The 20,000-nt window shown below is 43.8% G+C and overlaps 1 protein-coding gene and 2 long non-coding RNA genes across 7 annotated transcripts in view; 1 reads left to right on the top strand and 2 right to left on the bottom strand.

The window, feature by feature from the left end:
• LOC121690294 overlaps positions 1-1,995 on the top strand; it is a 26,586-nt gene extending 24,591 nt beyond the window's left edge. The window contains exon 3 of the long non-coding RNA XR_006025028.1: positions 863-1,995. This is a non-coding gene — a long non-coding RNA (uncharacterized LOC121690294). The remainder of the gene's footprint in view (positions 1-862) is intronic.
• Positions 1-20,000, bottom strand: part of LOC121690250 (sodium/potassium/calcium exchanger 2-like) — a 76,882-nt gene that overhangs the window by 21,050 nt on the left and 35,832 nt on the right. Inside the window, exons 3-6 of one of the 5 annotated variants that reach the window (XM_042070710.1) lie at positions 14,651-14,689; positions 10,654-10,762; positions 6,551-6,565; positions 2,682-2,732 (exon numbers count right to left, since the gene is read on the bottom strand). In XM_042070710.1, coding sequence (XP_041926644.1) covers positions 2,682-2,732; positions 6,551-6,565; positions 10,654-10,762; positions 14,651-14,689 — 214 coding nt within the window. The remainder of the gene's footprint in view (positions 1-2,681; positions 2,733-6,550; positions 6,566-10,653; positions 10,763-14,650; positions 14,690-20,000) is intronic. The other 4 variants (XM_042070712.1, XM_042070711.1, XM_042070713.1 and 1 more) reach the window with 4 other exon arrangements.
• LOC121690301 overlaps positions 17,105-20,000 on the bottom strand; it is a 22,614-nt gene continuing 19,718 nt past the window's right edge. The window contains exon 2 of the long non-coding RNA XR_006025035.1: positions 17,105-17,171. This is a non-coding gene — a long non-coding RNA (uncharacterized LOC121690301). The remainder of the gene's footprint in view (positions 17,172-20,000) is intronic.

The raw sequence follows: 20,000 nt of genomic DNA, 5'->3' as shown, positions 1-20,000 counted from the left end.
TGTGCGACTGTGCGTGTGTGTGTGTGTGTGTGTGTGTGTGTGTGTGTGTGTATGTGTGTGTGAAGAGAGTACAATTTAATGTTTCTGTTACTATTCATCCTATCCCTATTTTTCTTTCACTCAATGTTCTCAATGCTGCAATGCTGTACAAGTTGTTCTGCGGTACTGTTTTGGGTTTTGTACAGTCATGTTTATAAAGCAACATTGAATTGAATTGATTAGAGATGAAAACAGGGAGAGAACCAGAGAAAAATAAATGTGAACGAGAGAGGGAGGGAGTGAGAGAAAGAGAGGGAATGCAAAAAAGAGAGAAGAAGGGAGAGAGAGAGAGGGAGAAAAAAAGAGAGAGGAAGGGAGAGAGATAGAGAGAGAGTTACTGTTTCTCTCAATGTTGTCAATGTTACTGTACAAATTGTTACGTTGTTACGTTGTTTTGTTTTGTGCTTTGGCAACACTGTACCTACAGTCCTGCTAATAAAGCAATGTTGAATTGAATTGAATTGAGAGGGAGGGAGAGTTATAGAGAGAGAAGGATAGAGGAAGAGAGAGAAAGACAGATAGGGTGAGAGAGAGAGAGAGAGGAGGAGAGAGAGGGAGAGAGGATGAGAGAGGATGAGAGAGGGAGAGGGAGAAAGAGAGGGAGAGAGAGAGAGAGAGAGGGAGAGGGGGAGAGAGAAAGGATAAGAAAGAGGGGAGAGAGAGAGGATGAGAGAGGGAGAGGGAGAAAGAGAGGGAGAGAGAGAGAGAAAGAGAGGGAGAGAGAGGCCTGTGTGACCAGTGGCTGGTTTGACCTTCTGTTTCCGTTGCAGAGAAGAGACTTGGCTGAACCCTGAAATGGAGCTGTGTGCTGCATGTCCCACAGGACAGAGAGAGAGAGAGAGAGAGAGAGAGAGAGAGAGAGAGAGAGAGAGAGAGAGAGAGAGAGGGAGAAGTCATGGTTGCCAAGAGAGCAAAGAGTCTGTGGTCACTGTACGACAGGTGAGGTTGATATGGAGGTGCACTTTCTTCTTCAATGTAAGAAATATGAACATATTAGAGATACCTACTTCGATAGATTTACCAACCTAATCCCGGAGCTCCCAAACCTGGGAGAACAGGAAGTACTGCCCACCTTACTTGGACAGCAAGGACTGACAGCAGCTCTTGCTGCTAAATATGTCACTGAATGTCACAGGGTGAGGGACAGTGATGAGACAGCACCACTACATATATATACCTATCCTCACCATTGTGAACACCACACAAAGAAAACACTATACTCAAGCACATGAGATACATACACAAACAAACACACACACACCAGTTTGTATAAATGTCTTATCTATTGTATGTTCTGTATTGTATTGTTTGATGTCCTGCTTTGGCAATGCAAATAAATATTTGTGCGACACCAGCCCGGAGGACAGAGGGTTGGGGTTATAATGCACCCTCTGGTCAGTCAAACATCTCTGAAGAAGGATGGGCTTCTCTACTTTTTACTAAACTTTTAAACAGGTTAACACCTCCAGTGACGTGTGCAAAACAGGAAGGGCTTCATATTGCAGCATTAGACCAAAGGAAGCGGTTTAGTTTCAACTCCCAAGTTCCCAAGTTCAACCCTTCTGATCAGATGAGCAGCTAAGACTCAAGGTAAATGCAGGATGTGGTTTGTACTCTACAAAACCTTCTGAGGAGCTGACATACTGGACATTGAAAAAAAAAAAATAATAATAATAATAATTGAAAGTAATTGAAAGATATGCATGTATATAAAATACTACGTAAAGGGGAATATAGTATACTATTATGTAATAATCCACTTACAGTAAGTGCATTTTTAAAAGAAAGAAACAAAGAACAACAAAACATTGTAGATAATAGTTCCTAGAATGGTATCTACTAAATATAAAAACATGGATTGAGTGAGAGATTTTGTTAGTTATCCCTGAGAAATGTTGTCCTCTTTCCTAACGCTGTATGGACAATCAGGTTCAAATCAATGAAGTTGCACTCTTGCTACCCCTGAACGACAGCAGTTCAGCTGCAAATACTGATCCCCTTACAAAGTTATTTCATTTTTATCTCCTTTTACATTATTCAGGAATGGGAGGGGGTAGTTTGATGAAACTGTTCCTACAGTCACTGATTAAACTTAGCCTGCAAAAGTACTTCATCTGGGTGACTGTTTTTCTTATCAGTGAGTTATTGCCGAGAGGGCTAGCAGTAAATAAAACAAATTGCATTTTTTAAAGATAACATAAAGTGCACACAAACAGAGGCACAATCACTACAATAAACAACACAACTCTGAAACTTCAGCACGTCGTAAAACCATATGAAAACACACAAAGCAAGCAAGCAGGAAAAACAACAGTCCTCACATAGAAACTAAAAAAACTAAACATCTTCACTGTCAATGTCCAAAAAGTACATAAACAACAACAAAAAATAACAATAACACTAAAATTAGAGACAGTACAATGGAGATGGCCACCACGATTTGCACTTATGTCAGTGAAATCTCGCTGAGAGAATCAAAGTTCAGAAATAAAATGGGTAAAATAAGACACCTACACATACATGAAAATACATACTAAAAACACAACGCAACAAACACAAGACAGAATGGGTGAAAAAAAACAAACAAACAAAAGAAGAAGAAGAGAAATGAAAAAGGTAAAATCTGATGGAGAACGTCTTACCTTCCTCAGTCATTGAGTGATAGTATTTTAGCTTGCCATAAGTCCCAAGTTCTACAAATATCACAGTGAAAGACAACCGTAAGGGCACACAGACACCAACAGCGGGAGAAGAGGGATAAGGAACGGACGAACAACACATATTAGGGTCCTTAGTCTAAACACACACACACACACACACACACACACACACACACACACATGCGCAAACACACACACACACACACACACACACACACACACACACACACACACACACACACCTTAACAGGGGTGGGTAAAAGAGGACAACAAACATGTCTCATCCAAGATAACACCATCATAAGTGCAAAACAGAGTAGCCTTTAGATGTCCTAACATTAGAAACTGTTCAGTAATAAAGCATACTACACTGTTCAAACAAAGGTTTGTAAATGGAAAAAAAGGATGAAATGCAGGCAAGAACTAGAAAAAAACACTATACAAACACAAATTCTTCATGAAACTCAAAACATAGTAAACATTGATGAGGGCGTTTTAACCCTTCAGCCAGTACCATCACACCGGTGTGACTGGAATGTTGGACAACTGGAAAAAGTGAAATCAACATGGAAATTTAGAACCTTACATGGTTGCAGAACAGAATCTTTTGCTAGAATGTTCAAAACTCCCCAGCTGAAGGGTTAAAGGGGAAAGGGATCCCTGGGTGGTCACATACCCTGTTAGCGTAATTAACAAATTAGCTATGATAGAAAAAACAAAACAAACAAAAACAAAACAAAGCAATTACCTAATAATGACTTTCCCTGTATTAGAGCGCATTGTGTGACACATAACACACAATCAACATGCGACAGGGAGAAACCACCACGCAAAAACGAAACCAAACATTTGTTTGACATTTGACACAACGTGTGGTGACCTTGGTGGCTGACCTTCTCGGCTTGTTTACTCGCATTGGCCAGAGGCCTACATCCACTCAGCCCTGTGTGTGTGTATGTGTGTGTGTGTTTGTGTGTGTGTGAGCGTGTGTGTGTGTGAGTGTGTGTGTGAGAGTGAGAGAGAGAGACAGAGAGAGAGCTCAAAGCTTTTAACATTGATCCGTCCCACCAGGAAAAGGGCTGCCTTTGTGTAAGGCAGGCCAGACCCCGATAATTTATCAAATGATTTTTTTTTGGCGGGCAGTTGTAGAGGCCACAGGGGGTGGGTGGGGGGGGGGGGGGGGGTGCGTGACCAGATTGGATGCGTGTGGGGGGAGGGGGGAGGCTGGCAGTGGAGGAGGTGTGTCGAGTGATGAGGGGGGGGGGGGGGGGGTACAACTGAGTCCCATAAATAGTCCAACAGCCCGCGGGTGTTTGGGAATACATCACGAGGGAACGTGGTGGGGCGTGGTGGTGTGGGGGTGGGGGGGGTTGTTCTCATGGTGCATGTGTAATTTAGTGACCCGCCTGCAGACGAGCCACAGCGCCATCGATGGAAGTTACACAATCGAATGTAAAAACATCGACAGAGTGTGGCTTTTTTTTGCTGCAATTTTGGCCACTTGTGTGAGCATCCACCCTAGACGTTTAACAGTACAGTAGGTGTGGCGGTCGGGCAGGCTTATCCTCTGGTGCAGAAAGTCAAGGTGTAGGTCCATTTGGGTCGCCTAGCCAGACGACCTTCACCAGGCTCCAGGGAACAACCGTGCAGACTTTGCTATTAGTCCGTCAATACGGACAGTGTGACGCAGGCTCATGATCACTCTCCCATCATCCACTATCCGGCACGCCACACGCATGTCAAGGGACGAATTAATGCTGGCCGCCAGCCCTCAGACATCACCATGGGCTTCTCTACCCACGCACGATGGCACGCCACTTCGAGGAATCCCTCCGAGCAGTCACGGGGGAGGGTGTCAGAAGACTAACGCTCGACTCAGTCCTCAAAATAAATAAAAAAGTATGCGTAAAAAACTCGAACAGACACAAAAGCGTGTTCTGAAATGAGAAAAAAAAAAAAAAAACTCCCCATGCTAACAACAACTCCAACAGCGCGAGGTCAGCTGTCAGTGCGTCCGCTGAGAAAGGACTTCTGGGAAATGTCACTTCTCATCCTCCTCAGACGCAGTGGCTCGCTTCCCGACCGGCTGCACGACACAGAGAGAGGCGGCGGTGGAGCCTGAGCCTGAACCTGCTGCGAGACTTGGAGACTTGCCTTCAGGCCGGTTTGTTTTTAGGCCGCGTCGAGGGACGGACAGACATTAGCTCTCAGCGCTGGGCAGGAAAGGACAGGCACAGCTTGCCGCCGCAGCCTCCTCCTCCTCCTCCTCTTCCTCCTCCTCTTCGGTTCAATATTTGATGCTCTAAAGTAGTGCTGCTTTAAAGCCCATAACGCTAAGAGCAAAGTAAAAAAAAGGGGCACTCTAACTTTGGCAGAGAAGATAAATAGCCTAGCACCTGTCTCTAACACACGAGAGGGAAGAGGGGTTGTGCTTTGTTATTTTGGAGAGGGGAGGCCCCGATCGAACTTGGGCTGAACTTACACCCCTGAATCGATTTTGGAGTCAAACTGTTCCGATCCAATGGTGGGGAAAAGCTTTTGTAAACTTCCCAGAATCTCATATAAACTTCATAATGAGTTCTGGGAACAAGGGTAGAGGAAATTATAAAAACTCATGATTCATATTCATCAGTGAGTGAGTTTGGACACCTGATCTATACTAGGGGCAGGTCTGTTATGTACTGTGGTAAAAAAAAAAAAAAAAAGACTATGACAGATGAGAAAAGTTTGTCAAATCCAAAGACAAAATGGTGTTTCTGAACGACTAAATAAAAATCATGAAATCTTTTACAATCTGTACATATGGCCCCTTAGCTCTGGTTTCACCACTGTGTAAGTGATAACAGTGACAAACTAGCCTGATAACCACACAGAGTATCAGAAATACCAACATCAAAGTAACACTAAGGAACAACAAGCAACACCAAGCAAAGACAGGACGGAAGAACAGACGGCATCATCTCGACCATGACACTAGTGGTTCATGTGTTAGGTTCTGTAATCCTCCTTGGGAATTATCCACGAGACAACAAGACAATTTCGCAAATATCAGTAAGCCTCATGCAAGAATGTATTATGTCATATTTGTCAAATTGGCTGTACAGTAATATATTATGTATGTACTGTAGCGCTTTGTCCTAAGACTAGTCTAAGAGTCGTAATGGTAAAAGTCACCAGCAAATGTGCAAAATATCCAATATATAATAATGTAATGTAAAATATCCTCTTATACCACCCCATAATAATATGGAGTCTTTTCAGACAGTATATGTTCTGATGAGCGGTTCTTGCAGGAGGCCCACTGAGACTGAGAAAGAACAGACTGCCCTACATTCAGTCAGCACAGGCCACTGACGGGCAGCAGACTGCCTGGGCAAACAGGCTGGTTAGTATTATCACTGTACCTTACGGGATTAGATGGACACCATACACAGCACGGACAAAGGGAACAAGACACAGGAGAGCAGAGGGAAGAGGCACAATGCAAACCATACGGAAAGAGGAAACAACACGAGGGGGGGTCTCAGGAGGGCATCCCAACGTACACACATTCAACTCAAAACAGCCAGAGTCAGGAAACAAGGGCAGAGTACAAGGACAAGGAAGGAGGGGAAACTTTTTTTTTTTTTTTTTTTTCAGGAAAATTCAATACGTCGAAATCACAAGGGGCAAAGTTAGGGGCAACCAAAGAAGGGGGGAGGGGTGTCTTTGATGAGAAGACGACAAAAGAGAACAACAACGAAACAAGAAACGAAAGGAAAACTAAACAAACAAAGCTGCGTCAAAGCTGCTGCCATGACAACGGACACAGCTGTTGGCCAACGTCAAATAGAGAGAGAGAGACAACTCACCAGAGTCAGCAAATTCTGAAACGAGTGAAGATAAAGGTATAGAAAGAGGAGGAAAGAAAAGGTGGAAAAGAAAGACAACCAAAAAGGAGGAGGAAGAAAGACCGAGAAAAGAAAGAAAGATAGACAGAAAGAAAGAAAAAGAGAAAAAACAAAGACAAGAAAAATGTTTTATAAGTGTTTGAAATATGGTATGACACGCACACACACACTAAGAACTTTAAAGTATTTTCCACATCATCAGACAAGAGAGAAGAAATACAAAACACACAGTCACACACACACACACACACACACACACCGCTCAAGGCCAGGTGGCCTACAAATTATGCACAGCACAAACATTTGTTTCAGGTGATAGTAACTAAGCATTTTTAGCACACAAAACGTAAGCAGATTTCACTGGAGTGTTCGCGAGGGCATCTGATTGGTTCCCAGTGTGTTTCCCGTGCCCCGGAACACCACCCTGGCTCCTCCAAGTGAGAGCAGCACCACCGAACCATCTCCTCTGAGGATTCAGCCCCAGCCTGCTTCACTTCTAAAAGCCTCTGAAATATGCATGACACGGACCTTCCCAATATAGCCTAGCGCTACGCCACTCCTCTCAGACGGAATGGCTAAGGGGAGAGATTAGCCTAGCGGAGTACACGATTGGCATTCCCCGCTCAGTTTTAGCTCCCAGGACCAACACATTTTGTTCACATCTTGAATACCAAATACAAGGAGACAATCACACACACACACACGCACACGCACACGCACACATCAATCCATCAATCTGTCATGCTGTTGAATCATGATTCAGAGTAAAAGAACAACCTTATCTAGATATGGATGCTTCATCGCACATTCTACCAGTAGAAGTCTGCTGCGCCATTTATATATTACTGCTGACCAGTAGCCAGTCTACATGTGTTTTTTAAATGGGCTCAAGTTGCGTAGGTAGGCTACCTTGTCTGCCACTTTACCTTGTGCCGTCATTGTAATTATAAATGCATCTATATGTTATCACAATGAGCTGGTTATTGTTTACAAGCCTGTTTATCTGCAAATTAAGAGGAGGCTAATAATAGACGTGTTCATCGACAGGGCTAAAATAATCCTCCGTATATAAAAGAGGCGAGTCGGATAAGAGCGTTTAAATGTGAGCTGAGCTGTATGATGAGTCATCTGTGGTGAAGCTCCAAGCATGTACCAGAGAGCGTGTCTGACTCACACCAGAGCCAATCATACAAACACATAAACACACACACACACACACACATATGCTCTGAGTCTGTGTAGGTGCCAATGACAAGTGCACTGCAAATGTCTCTTTGTCTTTGAGTCTTCCCCACAGGCGTATGAAGGACTCAGAGTTAAATTAATATGATGATTAATCAGCAAACAATCTGTCATTAATAATGCATGCATCAAATACTTGCTGTGGCTGACTAGGCATTGAACCAAAACGCGGACTTTTAGTTAAATGTAAGATTTCCTTTAAGTGTCATGTTGTCTTTGAGCATTATCAGAGATACTACCAGAGCTTAGCCTAGCATCTTCATTCTGACTCACATAACCACAGGGCAAAAAACCCTGGCTTCCATTTTTAATAATGCTAATCTTTTCGACAAAGCAAATCTTTTTAGCACTGGGGATCGTGGGCTGTCAGAGTTGAGAGATTTGTTCAACAGCAAAGAAGATTATTAAACTTTGTGTGCTTCTCCCCCTCAGAAATAATCTGAGCGGCTGATTACCAGCACGTCTCCTACTCTGCGGTTCTTCCGTCGACTCTCTTTTGCCTTTCACGAGGTTCCCTGTCATTGTCATTTAGCAGAGGGCTGAATGTCTCGAATGTCCCTGAGGATTATGAGTTATATCTAGACTCTCTCTCTCACCCTTCTTCATTTCATCTCTCTCTTTCTCTCTCTCTCTCTTTCCCTTCCTTCCTTCCTCTCTACATTACACCTCTGCGATATCACCTATCATCTTAACAATGTCCGTTATTCGGATTCAGTTTCCTGGTGCTCGTGCAAAACTTTGTAGAAATGAGCTAAATTTGTCCAAATGTGTGCAGGATTTGAATGGCAGATTGCTCCTTTAAAGATGCTATGTGGAGGTTTTTTTTTAAATGATCTAGCAATAGCAAAAGAATGTGCGGTCTGCACATTAGTTAGCGGTCTTACGTAGGCTAATGTAAAACACCTATGCTCCATGTTGTCCAGATATCCACTGAAGTTAGCATGCAAACCAGCTAGCGCAGGGATGGCTCTCTGGAAATACCACTTTGTACCATCTGTGGCGCTGCATTAAATACAATGCAAGTCAATGGAAAAGTGCCTTGTGGCTGCATTCAAAAATACTCAAGGCCTACAGAATTCCACATAACTCCTTTAAAGGACTTTCTCTCCCTCTCTCTCTCGATTAATACAGAAATCATAAGCACGTGTGACTCATAAGCAGCACCCTACATCCCACATTTCAACATTACTCATTTTTTTTGTCTTTCTCCAGCATGACTTTGTACACGTCTACACTGAGAGCAAAGGAGCAGGTGACACCGCGGGTAAATAATACAAATCAGAGCTGTCAAAAGAGAAAGATAAAAGAGAAAACAGAAATAGCATCGGAATGGGAGCGTGGCGGTGAACGACAGCTGGACAGCTTTTCACTCTCGCCATGTGTGCCCTGCTGACACCAACCTGGAAGCCGTCTGATGCTAACAGTGACTCACTGGGTCTGCTAGCCGGAGATAACTAAAGCAACCTCCGTCTCTCCGAGACAGACACTGGAAACACTTCAGGCTAAATCCAGCTCAGTGGGGATTCGGTGAATGATATTCGGCCTAGCGTGACTAGATTGAATTGATTTCATATTTACACATTAATGACAAATCTTCACTTTCTGTCATGTCAGATCGCTACAGCAGTATAAAGCATTACCCCTTATGAGAAGTAACAGCAGAATACCATCGAAAGGACACTAAAGCCTTTACACAATAAACAGGCCTGTGTGAAGAGTTCCAAAGGGATATGATAGCAATCATCTATAAAGACAGCCCCTAAAGCCAACCTTATATCTAACTTCAGTGTAGCAACCATGGTACAACCAGGGATAATGGACACAGCATTTGGTGGTCACTTCATATTACTGTATGGCCATATTATACCATATTAGCACACATTACGTTACTATATTATCACCATCTCAGTGAGCGCTATTTTCAGTGACCCAGACGCTGTACTGTCCAGTATCCCTCTGGCAGTTTAAGTGACAGAAGCAAATACCCATGACCACAGTGTGGGTGTTAAGGAAGCTGGGAGGCATTAAAATAATGGAAATCGCCAGTGCATGCTGAAAAAAGGGCGTCTGGCCGGAAACATCCATGGGGGCGATTATAAAAGTTTTAAAAAGTACTGTTGAGTGCTGTCCTTGATTTAAAAACCTTTATATTCATTACCTGAAGGAATCAGCACCCAGTCTAACTCAGATTAAGGTTTTGAGTCGTGTGTTATTCCATTTCTTTTAGGTATGAAAATAATAAATATAGCATTAAAAACAGTAGCATGGATAATGCTATTCCAAATGTTCCCAGTTTGCCACTGATGACATGTCTTGTTTGATATAGTCATTCCATAGATTAACCAAATAAGGAGCATTCGCGCAATTATTATCATCAGCGGAAACAAACAAAAGAATAAACTAGAGTTGTGTAGAACAGTTTTATACTACTGTATCTATCTATCTAACTGTTTATGTTAACTATCTAACTGTGTATGTTAACTTATTCTTTAATAGGTCTTTCATTGTTCAATATTTTTTTTTTTTTTTTTGAGTGACATTTTATACATGGAAGAATGTTATATCCATTCGACGCCTTGCAGCTTTATGACGAAAACATTTAACGGTGGAACACATCTAACCACACGTCTGACGGGCTCCAGATCTATTCCAGAGTTACAGGCTATTCTGGGTCGCCACGGCGACGCTAGGGCAGCCTCCACAGAGACAGAGGAGGATCTGGTTCTCCCCCACATGTGGTGGGATACCCCAGCTTTCCTATGGATAAGACAGGATTAGAAGCAGCAGTGTGTGTGTGTGTGTGTGTGTGTGTGCCACCTTACCTTCACTGAGAGGGTCCAGAGTGTGTATCATAAGCTGGAAGATGCTGTTCCTCATGAGACTGTTGTGCAGGGAGGCGGAACTTCCTCCTCTCTGGAGCCGAGGTCTTGCCTGTTGGAGGAGAGGTATGTCAGTCACAAATATTGATTGGAGGAAACAGGAAGGGTGAATCCAGAGGAATATGGGAACTAGTCTGGGGATCCCGGGAGACACCTTTGGAGAAGGGCATGGAATCTTCAGCACATGGATCAGTTTCATAGTGTTGAAATAGATACCCATGTTTTCCCCTTAACATTGGGACAACCTGCAAAGTGAGTACTGAATGCACACAACCCACAGCCAAAGTGACACAGCAAAAATTCAGCCATATAGTGACTGCCTGCTGTGCTTACTGTTGCTTTAAGGCAGGCATGCAAATGATCAAGTCAGATGAGGTGGTCGGCCATTTTGAGCTGAAAACAGATAAAAACTACACACAAAAAAACTACAGCATTGCAATGTCAAAGCAATGCCAATGGTGTGTGAGACAGCTGGCATTTTTGAAAAAGCAATAAAGGTTTAACGTGTTGATGACTCACCACTGGGACACAAGCGACATGTATACACTTGTTTATGCGTGTGTGTTTGCACGCACACACATGTGCGTGTGTTCCTGCTTGTGTGAGTGAGTTAGTTTCAGTTAATTTCATTGATCTTCCCAAGCAAATAGCTCTTTCCACAGATGCTATGATTAGGAATGATCAAACTGAGTGTAAAATAAACACATGCATTAGTACATACATAAAACAACACGTGCATAAGTACACTAAACACATGTACATAGAAAGATAAACAAACACATGCATATGTACATAGATAGATGAGTAAACACATGCATATAGAAACATAAATAAACACATGCATATGTAGTATATTGAAGAGGTTCATTAGGCTTACTGTTTTACTAATTCTTACTGTTTCTCTGTACAAGCCAATAAGGTAAAATTGTGTACATGTACCTGACAAGTTTCGGCTACCTGGGACCCCAGGGGACACGGCCATCCCACCACATCAGGTGGGATGGAAAACTCCATATAACACAGCTCAGACGACGTCACACCAACATCACGTGACACCTCTGATGAAGGCTACAGAGGCAAGGTAGCCGAAACTTGTCAGGTACACAATTTTACCTTATTGGCTTGTACAGAGAAACAGTAAGGAACATGCATATGTACATACATAGATAAATAAACACATGCATATGTACATAGAAAGATAAATAAACACATGCATATGTACATACATAGATAAATAAACACATGCATATGTACATACATAGATAAATAAACACATGCATATGTACATAGAAAGATAAATAAACACATGCATATGTACCTACATAGATAAATAAACACATGCATATGTACATAGAAAGATAAATAAACACATGCATATGTACATAGATAGATGAGTAAACACATGCATATAGAAAGATAAATAAACACATGTATGTAGATAGATAGATAAATAAACACATGCGCAAGTACACAGATATAGATAAATAAACAAATGCATAAGTACACAGATAGATAAATAAGCTAAACACGTAAGTGCAAAAATATTAGTGGATTCTGCTGCTTGGGAGAGGGTGAGGGTCATCATCACAGAGGCCCAGATCCGGCCTTGATCTGGCTCACATCCGGCTGAGACTCCACTGAACTCCTGCTACTCTCCTCTGTGACCTCTGGCTTTTGACCTCTAACCTGTGATCTTGCACTTCCCTCTAAGCCCAGTGATCACCTAACCTGACTCTCGCCAGATGAATTTCGTTCCGCTTAGCTCCGCCTAGCTTCACTCACATCCATCTGGGACCTCTTCCATTGAGAGTGATTTCTGCAACCGACTTTATGGTTCAGCCAATCAGGACGCAGGGCGGGAGTTTCATAGATGTGACATAGAGGAGAAGCGACTGTGAGACTGTTATCAGCGTCACGGGTTGGCTTCGATGTGAGTGGTTGAAGTAGCACGTCAATAGATGATGGACAAGTGGTTTATTCAATCATATGCAAGCATTTTTTGATTAGGCCCAGCCTTCTGAAGCAACACTCCAATGGATTGGTCCCAGATGGATGAGTGGAGCTAGGCGGAACGAAATTCATCTGGCAGGGGGTCAGGTTAGTGATCACCTGCCACAGCACCAGCTTGTATCCACCAAGCCTAGCAGAGAGTCAGGTTAGTGATCACCTGCCACAGCACCAGCTTGTATCCACCAAGCCTAGCAGAGAGTCAGGTTAGTGATCACCTGCCACAGCACCAGCTTGTATCCACCAAGCCTAGCAGGCTTTTCTTTCTATCTACAGTATCTATTACTCTGTCTTTCACTCCTTCTTTTCTTCCTTTTTCTGTCTGTTTTTCTATCTTTTTTATTTTGTTCACTCATTCTCTTTGTCACCTTCAGCCATCCACTCTCAGCCCAGTGCAACACAATGTCACCCCAAGGTCACTTTTCTCTTCTCTCATTTACTCATTTACTGTCTCTAAATGCCACTCCCTCCATCTGTTTTCTGCCGTTCTTTTCTTCTCTCTCTCTCTACCCCATTGTCACTTGTCTGCTATTAGAGGCCTGCCCAGGCTAGCTTCATTCTTTAACTTTCTTAAACTCACTCACTCACTCACTCTCTCTCTCTCCCTCCCTCCCTCTCTCTCTCATTTCCTTTCTCTTGCTTACCCTCCACACCTTCCCAGTGCTTTTCAGACAGCATTTCTGTCCTGTCTGTCAACATCTCCAACATCTTCTCCCTCCATCTCTTCTTCTCTCATTCTCACAAACATCCCCCTTCTCTCTCGATCACTCACTTCATCACTCTGCATTCATCTACCTTTGTCCAACAGTCCTCTTTCTTTTTATCCTGGTCTCTTATTCTCTCCATCTCTATCATCCTTTCTCACACACTCTCTCTTTTTCCATCATATTATCTATCTTTCCCTCCTTCTTTCCATCTCTCTCTCTTCTACTCCATTTCCCTCCCTTTCTTTTCTGTCTTACTCTCTCTTTCCCTCTCATTCTTTCTCTCCCCCTCTTTCCATCTCTCTCTTCTACTATATATTTCCTTCCCTCTCTTATTCGTCTTTCTCTCTCTTTCCTTCTCTCTCTCTCTCTCTTCCATCTTCCCTCCCTCCCTCCTTTTTACCCAGTCCTTACAAGGTCATGCCTGCGGAGCATGGAGGGGAGCAGGATGCTGAGAGGAGTGGTGCATGCTGGGATATGTGTGTGTCAGTAGGTTCGGTGAACAGAGACAGGGCATCGTGGCGACGTGTCTATGCAATCTGGTTGTGTCAGCTTCTGAAGCACGGATGCAGGCACATGTCTGTGTGTGTGTGTGTGTGTGTGTGCCTGTCTGTCTGTGTGCTTGCATCTGTGTGTGAAGACAGAGCAGAAATCCAGACTGTCTGAGCCGCCGAAACAACCCCCCCCCCCCCAAATAAGTCAAATTGAAAGAAGGGACGAATGATATGATAAAATGATAAAAATACCCAAACCCCAAGTCTCCTCACGGCTGTCTCCCATTGGCTGGAAGCCAAATTAGCCAGATGTGCTGTGCCGTGAGCCTCTGAGACAAACGTATTACTATCTGTCAGAAGCATGTCAAATCTGTTACTTTTAAACCATCAGACACCAAAGGATTACAGTCCTCTTCTGGTCGTTTAACGTATAATATTAATAAAAGCACACCAGATGATAGCATTCATGTCACAAGGGTATATTCGGGTTAGGGTGGGGGTAGGGGGGTTCAACAGGGTGCAGATTGGTGTAAGTGGTTTAGAGTGGAGTAGCTCAAGTGTAGAGTGAAGGAGGATGAGGAAGAGTTGTTAGTGCTCTAGTACCTACTGATGAATAATTACAGCCCAACACCAGACATTTAAACAAACAAACATACACAGGACACTAGAAGAACACACAGACACTAACATAGACAGACATACAGACAGACAGACAGACAGACAGACGGGACCTACCGATAGCTTGCTCTCATCCTCTGCACTCACAGGGCTTTGCTTTGGTGATCAAATTAAAGAGAAAGGACAGCAAAAACAGAAGGAGGAAAAGAAGAGAGAAAAAGAGAGAGAGACAAGAAGACACATGTGAAACACACCAAGCAGACAGGTGAAAAGACAGCTTAGACAATAGAGTGCGTCGTCATGACAACGTGAAAAGAATGGACTGGGGGAAAAAAACACAACAAGTAAACAACACAGAGAGAAAAACACACCACCAACACAATCAAATCCAATGCAACAGAGTAGAAGAGGACCAGGTAGTGGACACAGTCGTGGAGCTAGAGTGGACACTGACATCTATGTTGGTAATTAAACGTCCCCAGCAGGCACACGAGATGACAAGCAACATGGGGACACGTGTTCAGCCTCAGGACAGAGGCTTGCTGCAGGGTCCACAAACAAACACTCTGGAAACATCACCGGCTCTCTCTCTCTCCTTCTCTCTTTCTCTCTCTCTTTCATTCTCTTTTTCCTCCACCCCCTCCTCCCCTTGCGCTCTCTCTCTCTCTCTCTCTCTCTCACACACACTCACACACACACTAAAACACACACACACACACACACACAGACATACAATACACTCAAACACACACCTCATCTGAATATAACATTCTGTTTTCCATAATTACTCATTTACTCACACCATACAGAGAGAGAAAGAGGGAGAGAGAGAGAATGGATAGAGAGAGGAAGATAGAAAAGCATGTGTTGCCAGCCCAAGAGTTCAGCCAAAGCGTCGTGGAGAGCCATGCTATCATTACAGGGCCCAGAGCGGGCATGTGATTAACCAGGAGATCAAACGAGGCCAAAAAAAGCCTGATGCCAGACCACTTCCTTGTCTAGACGTCTACCAGGCCTGGCTGCCCGCTTGCCAAGGGACGACTGCTGGCATCTTAAGGGGCAAAGTGCTGGCTCCTCTCCAGGCCTTTACTGTCTCTCCCTATCTACACACACAGGCCTATAGAACTACATTTCATTCCATACACAGATCTGCTTTATTTGCCATTGAATACATAGAATATAAACATAGAATTAAAACATCAAATCATACAATCCACATACATGTATATGTATGCGTGCACTAACACACAACTACACTTACCCATGAACACACACACACACACACACACACACACACACACACACACACACACACACACACACACACACACACACTCACACACGCACTCATACTGTCCACACATACACACAAACACACACACACACACACACACACTCCTCATCTCAGCCTTTCTATCGGCTCTCATTCACTGGGCATGATTCCGTCTCAGTGGTCCAGCGGGCGGGACAGGGTCTGTCCGAAGGAAGTGACCTCATCAGGGCATACTTAAGGCCTCGGCACATGGCCTCCAACACGAGTGCGCTGACACTCTCTGTCAACTGGCCACGCACACAAGCCCTGAAATATTTAACTACATGCAATAAACAATCAACAACAACATATTACATTTCTATATCGCTTTTCACGACACTCAAAGCGCTTCACATTTAAGGGGGAGCCTCACTAACCACCACCAATAAACAATCAATATTATTGAGCGGCACTGACACAAATAGAACTAAATCGTAATCTACAAGGCGGCGGCAAAACGGTTGGGCAGTGGTGTGTGGGGTTGTGTTGGAAACAATGGAATCTATTGGAATCAAACGTCGGGAGCAAAGTGCGGCGCACACAAGTCAGTGTTTATGTGTGGAGGCCTTTACAGGGACTGACTGTACGGCAGGGACTGCACTGCTTAGACAAGCTGAAGATCAGAGACCACTAAGGTCATAGCATTACCATGTACCCTCTCTCTCTCTCTCTCTCTCTCTCTCTCTCGCTGTCTCTCTCTCTCTCTTTCTCCCACACAGTCACTTATTGTAGACCATTAGAGAAACATAAGGATATGTAATCCTTTACGGGAGATGAGCTAAAGATGGGCAGCTTTGCTTTGTAGTTGTCATGTGACAGGCGGTTGAATTATTGTGAAACATGGGAGGGAAGTTTTGTTTGTCATTAGAGGGAAGTATTGTTTGTCATTAGAGGGAAGTTTTGTTTGTCATTAGAGGGAAGTTTTGTTTGTTTTTAAATGAATAATTCCATACTTTCAGAGAGCTGCCATATACACAACCGGTCAAAAGTTTTGGGGATTTAGACATTTCCATTCCTCTATTATAGACAGAATACCAGCTGAGATCAGTTGCATTGTTTTAGTAATCAGGGCAGCAGTTTTCAGATTAACTATATCTACATTGCCCATCATCAGCAATCATTCATCCAATGTTCCAAAGGCACATTCTGTTTACTAATCTGATATAATTTTAAAAGGCTAACTGAGAAAACATTGGAGAACCATTTTGCAATTATGTAAGCACATAATTCACATCTGAAAACTGCTGCCCTGATTACTAAAACAATGCAACTGATCTCATCTGGTATTCTGTCTATAATGGAGCGGAATGGAAATGTCTAAGTGACCTCAAACGTTTGACCGGTACCGGTATATGTATTATTATGTATTGTTCATTTGTGGTCATCATACTCCTAATTATACATTTAATGAGCTTGTTATGTTCTCCCCATTCCATATGAAGAAGAACAGCTATAGCATAAAAAGCTTTTGATCAAAAAAATCTATTTTGCATATCAATCCCAATTCAACCAACGGGTAAGTGATGCCTTTGAACAGAAAGACTGATTCTCGCGACACAAGGAAATCATAGAGAGCATCCATCTGAATCCATTTTTGCTCGCTAATTGTACGGAAGTGAAAGGCGGAGATGTGACCTGCACAATTGGCGATTATGGGACCCGGCGGACTCTCCGATTATGTAGTGAATATATTCATGCTATTAATGTTCCCATTCCCGCAGCTGCCATGATTCCCATAGCAACCACTCCAGGCCTAGAGACTCAGCCAGGCTCTTGAAGGGAGGGAGGGATGTGTGTGTGTGTGTGTGTGTGTGTGTGGGTGATGTCTGCCATCTCCCAAGGTTGAAAGATCAACCATATCCCATCATGCATTTCTCTCCTGTGTCAATCAATTGTTCTCATTGCACAAGCTCTGTTGATGAGGTGTGCAAGTCTGCAAAGTCCTGTAGACACGTATGCACATGTGCCGCACAGGGGAGCCGTGCATCTCACTGGCTGCTGAGGATTGCTCAAAATGAAAGAGAACCTAGAGAGTGTCAAATCTCTCTCTGAAATACGTTCATGTCATCCTCAAAGGCGAGCACAAGCTGCCTCAGGGAGTGTGTGTGTGTGAGAGAGAGAGAGAGAGAGGTTAGGCTGGGACTTTCTACTCCCTGACATAAGCAGACATTCTGACAAATCAGAGAGACAGACAGACAGACAGACAGACAAACAGACAGACAGACAGACAGACAGGCAGGCAGGCAGGCAGACAGAGAGACACACAGATAGATATTCTAACTAATCAGAGTCAGTTTGAGAAGTACACAGACGCGTAAAGAAACAGACTGGCGGCACTTCACACGAGTCCCTGCCCATCAGTGCGGCTGCAGCGTCGAGTGCCAATCCATGCCTTGTGCCTCTCCTCACCATTACATAACCCAGCACCGGGGAGGATTCTGCCCATCAGTGCGGCTGCAGCGTCGAGTGCCAATCCATGCCTTGTGCCTCTCCTCACCATTACATAACCCAGCACCGGGGAGGATTCTGGGAAACGCTTCAGCTACAGACAGCAAAAAATGAAAAAATAAATAAATAAAAAAGAAACATTGAGAAAAAAAAAAACTAAATGAGGGAAGCAGGGTGGAGAAGAGCCAGGCGAGCGGCCACCATGTTGTTTGAGTCGTGACTGGGCAGAAAGAGCCCAGGTCACGGGCTACACCGGCGCGGGAGACACGCGTCCAGGCACCTCTGGTCGCCGCTCGCTTGCCAGTGTCCTCCGAGCGCAGATCCGAGGGAGCTGCTTTCAGCCGCTGACTCACTACTCTCCTACTGGGAGTGTTTTGCGATCCTGCCATTTAGCGGATGCGGTCTATTTACCGTACTATTTACTTGCTGGTTTGTTTGTTTACCCGTTTGCCTGTTAGACATTATAAATATTTTATCATTACACAGACTCTGAGCCAGAAAAATGGGCATGCACAAGAAGAAAAAAGAAAAAAAAAAAAAAAAAATGTCTCCGGGAGAAATAAACAGAGGAATTGAATTCAGACATCATGATCGATGGCTCGGCCAAACTTCCTCAGAGAAACTGAAGTTTGAGGACATCCGTCACTGTCCCTGGGTCATTGGTATTCCAGGCAAGCGGCACAGTTGCCCTGAGCACTAAAATCAAAGGAGTGCATTTCTCCTTAGTCTAATTGACAACACAATTTGGCTGAAGATGGCAATGCATTAGAGATGGGATTGTTTTGGCACGCCGGATTGAGATTGGGAACTATAAAGAGAGTGTTTCATCTTGGTGCCAGAAAACTTCTGCCATAGTGAGAAACAGCAGCACAAAAGCAAAGTACTTCATCGCAGGTTGAGAACATGACTCCATGATGACTCATTCAGACTGTGCACCTTTTCTTCACAGACACTAATTGCAATAAGATCAAAAGGTATTCAGTATAATCAACACAAACATACAGGCAAACATACAAACACACACACACACACACACACACACACACACACACACACACACACACACACTGCCATTAATATTATGAACATACACCTCATTGAAAGTAAGCTGTATCTGAGCCCCTGAAAAAGCTCTACAGTTGCGATTCTAAGAGGGGCTGGTTTCTGCTAGCGTGGCTCTGCCATCCTACGTACTTCCGCTCAATTTTCATTTTCCTTCAGTACGTCGTCTGAGTTTTCGCTATATTCGCGGGTTTTTTCAGGCCAAATTTTACCTGTCCAATCAGCGAACAGAGGGGGAGGCTGAAAACGATGACATTGAGGTTGTGTGCTAGTTTGGGCATGACATACGTCACGACTCACGACAGATCCGATTGGCTCTGGGCAGATCCAATAGTTTTAAACTTCAACGGAGTACTCACATTCAAGGAAGTTAACGCTTGGCAATGGAAAGTGGCCAAATGAAATGTTCATACGAGAGTCTGGTAAGACCAGGCTAGGTTTCTGCAGCACTGCAGAGTCCATTTGTGCAGATTAATTCCTGTGGCTGGACACAGGTCAGCAGCCTGGACTAAAGCTCTGGGACCTGTGGGCCAGTTTAAACATGCTCTCCCTGCCCTGCTGTAATACCCTCCATGGCCTTAGGGGAAAGAGAGATGCAAGGAGTGGGGGTGGTGGTGCTCATGAGGCCTTCTGAAGGAGAAAGAG

Source organism: Alosa sapidissima, chromosome 18 (genome assembly GCF_018492685.1).
Source record: "Alosa sapidissima isolate fAloSap1 chromosome 18, fAloSap1.pri, whole genome shotgun sequence".
Classification (NCBI taxonomy): Eukaryota; Metazoa; Chordata; class Actinopteri; order Clupeiformes; family Clupeidae; genus Alosa; species Alosa sapidissima.
The sequence above is the reverse complement of the archived record's forward strand: the minus strand, read 5'-3'. Positions and strand labels throughout refer to the sequence as shown.